Raw genomic sequence first — 8,109 nt, 5'->3', positions numbered from 1 at the left:
TTACACGAAATAGGGATAAAATTGTGTGCACACCACTCTTGTTGTAGTATGTCTTTCAAAATTTATGATCAAAGATAAGCTAACTAAAAAAAAAAGTTATCTCGTAAAATTTTACTCTTAAGGTATGTTTGGTAGGAGGGACAAGAAATAATTAATTTTAAAATTAATTTTAAAATAAAATTATCTCATATTTGATTGTGATATAATTATGAAATAAATTACATTAAAATTAATTATCTCAAAATTATAATATTATTTTTATCTCACATTAAAACAAAATAACAGTCAAATAACTAATTCTGAATTTAATTATTTCGATATCTTATTTCGAACCAAACAAGCTCTTAATCTTTAAAAGTTGTTTGGTATGAGGTATAGGTGTAATAATCTCAGGGATAAAATGCAGGACTATTTTATCACAATTCTAAAATTATTTATCTCTATCATTGATATTTTATTGATAGTATAAATTATTCGCATATTCTTATATATAATAAATAATTTATTCTCAAATAATTAATTTTAAAATAATTTATTTCCAACGAATCGACCCCTGATAGTTTCTTCAAATTTAACCAACGTTTTTCACACCATAGTGCATATAGCCACTCAAGCCCCTCAATAAATAAGAGTAACATCTCAATTTTAAGTTAATTTGGTTCGCTAACTAATTACAAGACATGCCTTCTGTAGCTCTTCCATTATACGTCTTCCTCCTCCTCTCTGCAGCTTCTCCGGCAATCGGCGGCGAGGATTCCCAGTCCCCGACGGTGTACGAGATTCTACAGGGATACGATTTTCCGGTAGGGATTCTCCCGACGGGTGTGACAAGGTACGAACTCGACAAAACCACGGGCAAGTTCGCCGTTTACTTCAACAAATCATGCACTTTCAGCATAAGCGGCTATAGTCTCAAATATATGAGTAAGGTTACTGGTAAAATTTCCAAGGATAGGCTTTCGAACTTGAAAGGCGTACAGGTGAAACTGCTTTTGTTTTGGATCAATATTGTGGAAGTTACTCGTGACGGTAACGAACTCGATTTCTCCGTCGGTATTGCTTCTGCCGATTTTGCAATTGATAACTTCTATGAGTCGCCACAGTGTGGATGTGGATTTGATTGTGTGGATTCTGGAGAAAACGGCACTGGTGAGTTCGATTTGAAGCAGCTTATCACTTCGTCTTGAATAGTTAACTGAAATTGACTGTAAATTTGGGGTCAGGAGTTATGGTAGAAGTGGATTTAGGATGAAAGTAGGCTAAAATGGATGCTCCATTTTGGAATTAGGGTAAGTTTGTATTTCAGAATCCCACGAAACTGGAAGCATATGCTTTTTATTTCTTAGCTCTTTTGAATGATAGTAGTACTTATGAAGTTAAAATAAAAATTTGGTTTAAGCATTATATTGAAAATTTCAATCTTTTCCAAAATTCATATTTTGGAATCTTACTAGAATTTTTATTTACGAGCTCCGTTGATTGATTGATTATCCGTATTTGTAGCTGACGGTTCGATTTCGTGCTCTTACTGCCCCTTTTTCATGTAGCCTAATGTGAAAAAACAATTTCAATCACTATCAACACATTTGTAGGGGTTATGTGGTAGCTGATTTCTACCAGAGTTGTATTTGTATTAAATTTTATATAATTAATATTATGTTTGGTAATTAATTAGAAAATAAATTATTTATATATAAAATTAATATGGTGATTGACTGACAATTCAAAAATTCATATAATTAATATATGTATAAATTATGAGGAAATTTATGTTTTATTTATACGTGATAGAAAATGAAATAATTAATACATGAATAACTAATATCTCTAAAATTAATACATGTATGAAATAATACATAAACTTTTTCATACTTAATTTCTACATTATTCATACGTACATAACTTTAATTAGCTACTAAATGACCCCAAACACCTTGTTTTATATTGTTAATTTAAAAAGTAATTTGTGAGCTATTGTATATGAGTTAGGTTTATGATTCTCGAGCTATTTGTACATGAGTGAGTTTAAAATAAGGGATTATCTAATGGGCATCAGGTAGCAATTACGGGTTTCTCTAGAAATTAAAAAAAATATGTACTCTCTTTTATTTAATTTATGTGACACACATATTCTTTTTAGTGCACTGGACATTCTTTTTAGTCTATCTTAAAAATGTTATTGTTTATAATAAAAAATATTTTAACTCTAAAATTCTTCATCATTGGATGATTTTTATCTATACAAATAATTAATGATTATTTTAAATTTTAAATTTTTGGTTTATTTTTTAAATTTTACATGAAGTAAAATAACATAAAATAAGATGGAGGGAGTAATTATTATGTAAGACATCAAGATCCATTGACCGAAATAATTTTTTGTGTCATCAAATAATTGAAACAATTAACCCACTTTTCCAATCCGTTCCCAAAGTCAAATATATACATCGCCGGAGCATCATCGGAGAAATTCGCATCTGAACATCCATTTGATACGAATATATCACATAAAACGACAGCATCGATGTTTCCTCCACGTCAGATCGTCTTTCCTCTCCTAATCATCTTTCTCACAACTTTACCGCCGTTAATCACCACTGCCGCCGCCGTTGATGGCCGTGACACTTCCCTCACCGCTTACGATTTACTCCAAAGCTACGACTTCCCTATCGGAATTCTTCCCAAGGGTGCTATTGGGTACGATCTCGATAAGAGCACCGGAAAATTCAGTGTCCACCTTAATGGGTCTTGCAGTTTCGCATTAGAAGGTTCTTATCAGCTTAGGTATAAATCGAGGTTCGGTGGGTACATAGCTAAAGATAGACTCACAAACCTATATGGGGTTAGCGTAAAAATTCTCTTTTTGTGGCTAAATATTGTGGAGGTTGTTAAGAATGGTGACAATCTTGAGTTTTCTGTTGGGATTGCTTCGGCTAGCTTTCCCACTTACAACTTCTTGGTTTGTCCACAATGTGGATGTGGATTGAATTGCAATAGCAATGGACACATTCTAAAGATTCGAAACAGTCATCGTGTCTCTTCGGTTTAGCTGCACACGGAAGGATGTTAAAGTTTGCTAAGAGAGGTTAGTTCCAGTTTTTGAATTTATGGTTCGTATATGAAAGAAGAAATGATAATAGATTAATAAGAGGAAGGGTCAACAATGAACACAGAATTATAAAGGCATTTGATATTTCTGATTATATGCTACTTGGTTGCTCACTGAACTAATATTTGATTCACTTGAAGAAGTTATTAGGTGTTTAATGCTTCAATTTGTGGTGAAGCACTCCAAATTTCATGTGTATGGTTTAGGTCCCTTGATTTTGTGACGTTGTTACCAGTTGAAGGATTTTTTTGAAGATTTGCATCTTAATCAACTAGATAAAACTATCACTTATCAGGAAACGGAAAAGAAATGATCTGTTGGAAAGCCTCAATTCATTCATCAGCAGATAGAGGTGGCCTAAACATAAATTTGATCAGTGTTTTGTCTACTATCCAATACTATTCTGTAATGACCTCTTTCTAGGAGTGTACCCGGAATAGTAATTTCCTTTTGTCTAATGTGTGATGGAAATCAGGGTAACTCTTACAGTTTCTTGTTATTTTTGCTCAATAAATGAGAAGCGCATGAGTGTTTCTCTCTGTCGCTCCAGCATTTAAATCTGTGGAAAAAAAGTCTCCCTTCATCCTTCCCGGCCCCAACCCACCACCCCCTATGTAGAATAAACACGTCTTATTGTGGAACAGTGATTGGAATTATTGATCTTGTGTTAGGGTATTTATCCGTAGATAGTTGATCACTTTCAGTTTTGAGTGTTTCTTTTTCTTCTGTTAAGTATTTGCATCTGCACGTGCTGGTCAGAAGATGATCAGGAGTTTAACAGATTAAGCAGTTGGATTTTTCATGGAATCTGTGAGAATAATCCATGAAAAGCATTATTTGCTTGCTCCCAAATTCATCTGTAGTAGTCTATTTAAAGAAGTGAACGACAACTTTGAAATGGACTAAAAGCAAAAGTTAAACCATCCCTGTTTTGACCCTGCATGTGAACTACAAGCACATATCATGTATGTGTTAAGAGGTCTAGGCATATTTTACCATGTATATGCTAAACATTGATGGAAGATCTCTCCCACAAAAATGTAACAGGTTAAGATAGGAAAAGAGAAGGTTTTGTCTTACCTTTGTGATGATTTTCTGATAGAGAGAGATGCCACAGGAACTTTTATGTTAGAACCTTGGGCCAGATTTGGTAGAGAATTCTTTCAATTGAATTATGTTGTCCATGACTCCATATTAGCTGATCACTTTTTTTAATTGCCAAGAAATCCCCAAAGGCGAATGGTGATGGTTCGAAACTTTTTGGATTATGGACCTGCCCTTCAACTATTCCCCACTTAATTACTAGGCTTTTTTCTGTGACATGGTTCAAACTTGTGAGGTGCACCTAATAACCCACTCATCACGTACTGCGCTCTTACCACCACACCTAAGCCCTGGGGTATATTAACTATACTCTTAGGGGTCATTTGATTTGGAGAAAAATATCCTGGGTGATATTAGGTAATACCCACAACCACACACTGGATAAATGCAATCCCAAATTTTATATATTCATTCCTGATTCAATAGGCTTCTATTGAGCCGAGGGTCTTTCGGAAACAGCCGTCCTACATTGGTAGGAGTCAGGTCTACGTACACTTTACCCTCCCCAGACCCCACGACGTGGGATTTCACTGGGTTGTTGTTGTTGTTGTTGTTATTCCTGATTCAATAGATTCTGAAAGTTTGAAGCAATGGAACCCTATCCCTCAAGTCCAACAAACAGTGTTAGCTTTACTTTTTTTGGTAAACAGTGCATTCTATTCGACCAAAACTGTTCAGTACAAAACAAGTAGATGCTGACCATGTACAGGCCTATCAAATACAAAGAGCCTATAGTCTATACACACTACAGCTAGATAACAAGAGAAACAATCTAACAAAGCGAAAAAAGGCAATACAGAAGCTCCTCTAATTACAGAATCTAAGGATGTGAATTCAAAGATAGTAAAGGTCTCTGCCAGTAAGAGATGCTTATATGCAGCACAATTTCCTTTCATAACCTGTCTGCCGAAGATACCCACCGATGAACCTGATCACTTTCCTGTCTCTTCAAACCAAGTAGAGTAGCATGCCAAACACACAGGTAACAATAGCTCAGTGCCCAGATTTCCTTTTAGCTCCTTTGTTTATCCATTGAACTTCAGATGACCAGTCACAAGGCAAAGAACATGTGCTCAAACAATTCATCATACAATCCATAAAAATCACTAGTTTGAGGCACTTGAATTCCAAACTCCCACAGTTTACTAATGCCATCAAACAATTAATGTAGTTGGCTAAGCTCTTGCACAAAAATACTAATAAGAATATCATGGCCACGAAGAGAGAGATAGAGAGGAAAGAACTGTATGTGCAATGTACCCATAATATTGGTTCGTAAAATATTTGTTTTGTTTGTCCTTCTATGTTTGTTTATTTTATTTGGCTTGATGATGGTATGAGTTGAGCTTAAATGAATAATTGAGGATTCATCTAGTCGACCTCAACTTGTTAGGGTTTGTTATTATTGTTGTTGTTTAACTTTCTTCTATGTTTGTAAATGTATGTCTAATGTCTATGTGGAAAGAAGAAATAAGAATATGTTAAGGGAGCACCGAAGGGTGGCCTAGTGGTCACTGAAGTGGTTGAGAGCCATGAGGTCTCAGCTTCAAACCCCAATGGAGACAAAAAAACACTAGGTGATTCTTCTCATCTGTCCTAACCTTGGTAGACAGAGTTACCTGGTACCTGTTGCTTGTGGGAAGTAGCAGGTATCCTGTGGAATTAGTCGAAGTGTGCGAAAGTTAGCCTGGACACCATGGTAATAATAGTAATAAAAAGAATAAGTTAAGGGAAACTTAGATGGGCAGGCAGCACCATCTATTTATGTAAAAACTTGCATATAGTCCCAACTTGCTATATGTTGACACCGTTAAATGGCCTATATTGGTTGAATAAATGAGTTGTTGTCTTTTTGTATGATCTTGAGCGATCCTCATTTCATGAGCTAACTTTTGGGGTAACTTAGATCCAAGATCGATTTTCTTCATGTAATACCAGATCTTGATCTATTCATGTTCTTGGTTTCCTAATGTTGGTTCCTCGTGTTATATTGTCCACGCATTTGTTCAGGGGTGGTAATTGTCCCACATTGGTTGTGGAAATGGATTGTTGTCTCCTCATTTGGTTTGGGCAATCATCAATTTCATCATCTTATGAGTTGACATTTTGGGGTTGAGTTACGGTGTCATACACATTTGAAATCCATGTAGAACAACAAAAACATAGAAGAGATATGCATGAATGGGAAAATAAGAGTTTATGCTGGAAGGCTTTGTTTAATCAAACAGTAAATTGAGGCTGAAATCCTTTGGCAAGAATGCTATGCACTTTAGGGGCAGATGTAGCTTTGGGATATTGGATTCATCTGAACTCAATACTTCCAAGGCAGAGTATAAATTTGTGTAAAAATTTACGAAAATTGCACTAAGAGATATGAACCTATAACTATATACATATGTGGGTTCAATGCTTAAAACCTTAGAAATTAAAAACCTTTGATGCACTTCTATAGTACATTGTGTGTGTTGAGAGAGAGACCTGCTGCTACAATATCTGCTTATTTCCTCTGCCCTTTCTCTTTCTCTTCTGTAGCAACTTTTTTTATTTGGTACAATGACACTTTATAGTGTATTTGCCTTCTGCATTTCCTCGAAAAATTAGAAGGAAGATATCTAATACATGACTCTATTTGTTGAGTGCTGGCAGATACTTGCAACTCATGGAAAATATCAGGTGACATTGTTGCAGTGTACAGAAAACTTGAAGTGATCATTCTCCTGCTTCCTCCTCATCTCAGTTACAATGCAAAACTGAAAGTCGAAAATTCTAGTGTTCACTTGCATTGTGTTTATGTTTTCTACTACTGCGTCTTGACTCTGACATGAATACACAATGTTCTTGATATTGCTGTTTAGAATGAGATTCTTTTCCACGTTCTTGAATACACATATGGCAAAAAGCTCTCTATAGCTCGTACTCGAACTCTGTTAAGTCAGAGGCTAAAATGTCAAAAAGAATTGAGAAGCTAACTAGGAACAGATGGTGACATGCACTACAATTCTTCCTCATATCATCATAAAAATATGCAATGCATCTTGACTCAACTTAGTAGTCATTGATATCACCTATAGTGTATGTTATGACTTTTGTGAAAAAAGTAGTGCATCTCATGATTCACATTGTTTCATTATTTTCCTAACAGCTCCACGCAAAAATTAGCATGATATTATACGTTATTTGATTACAAAAATAAATAATATTTACATAAAATCTAGGATAAGTTATAGTCTTATAGAATGTTTGATTGTTTTTTTTGAATTTCCACACAAAACATAGCATTGCTAATCAAATATTCGGTTCATGTTTATCATTTTCACATAACTAATACATTAAAAAGTTATATGTATTATTTTATGCATCATAAGAAGTGAAATAATTAATACATGCATAGTTAAACTCTATCTACCTAATTCGTGTATTAGACTATTAGTAATACTTATAAAATTAATTCCTACATTATTAATATTCTCATACAGTTAACCAACAACCAAAACAGGCCCTTGATTTTTTTTAAAGAAAGTAATGTGAACACAAACTCGGCTAAGGTCAACAAAGAACAAAAGGATGTAATTCTACTTTATTAGTAGCTTGTTTTAATGCCTAATTATAGCTTTAAACTTGGCGTAAGCAACGGCAACATTAATTCTCAGACGTTACTAGTGCTTTCCATGATTAATGGCCCTAATTAAGTCAAGTCAATACGCTTATTACTCCCACCGTTCCATATTAATTGTTCACTTTTCATTTTATACTTTCTTTAATAAGTCATAAATAAAAAAGGTAATTTTACTAATTTATTTCTAAGAACTTTTTTGGAATTTTGAAAAGTTGTTTTCATTTTTAAAAAATTAATTGTAAGAGTAAAATAAGAAAAATAGGTCATGTCCTCATTAACT

At 34.2% G+C, this 8,109-nt stretch overlaps 2 protein-coding genes across 2 annotated transcripts; both read left to right on the top strand.

Annotated features, from left to right (window-relative positions):
- Window positions 1–627: 627 nt before the first annotated feature.
- Window positions 628–1,456, top strand: LOC129881790 (uncharacterized protein At5g01610-like). Its single transcript, XM_055955900.1, has one exon. It carries the CDS (start codon window positions 681–683, stop codon window positions 1,185–1,187), a length of 507 nt encoding a protein of 168 aa, XP_055811875.1. The 5' UTR covers window positions 628–680; the 3' UTR covers window positions 1,188–1,456.
- An 870-nt stretch (window positions 1,457–2,326) lies between these two features.
- Window positions 2,327–7,097, top strand: LOC129882954 (uncharacterized protein At5g01610-like). The gene is made up of 2 exons (XM_055957472.1): window positions 2,327–3,085; window positions 6,860–7,097. The coding sequence occupies exon 1, from the start codon at window positions 2,525–2,527 to the stop codon at window positions 3,047–3,049; it is 525 nt and encodes a 174-aa protein (XP_055813447.1). The 5' UTR covers window positions 2,327–2,524; the 3' UTR covers window positions 3,050–3,085; window positions 6,860–7,097.
- Window positions 7,098–8,109: the final 1,012 nt, after the last annotated feature.

The sequence above is a fragment of the Solanum dulcamara genome, chromosome 3 (assembly GCF_947179165.1).
Source record: "Solanum dulcamara chromosome 3, daSolDulc1.2, whole genome shotgun sequence".
NCBI lineage: Eukaryota > Viridiplantae > Streptophyta > Magnoliopsida > Solanales > Solanaceae > Solanum > Solanum dulcamara.
Note: the sequence above shows the minus strand (reverse complement) of the source record. Positions and strands in the feature narration are given on the sequence as shown.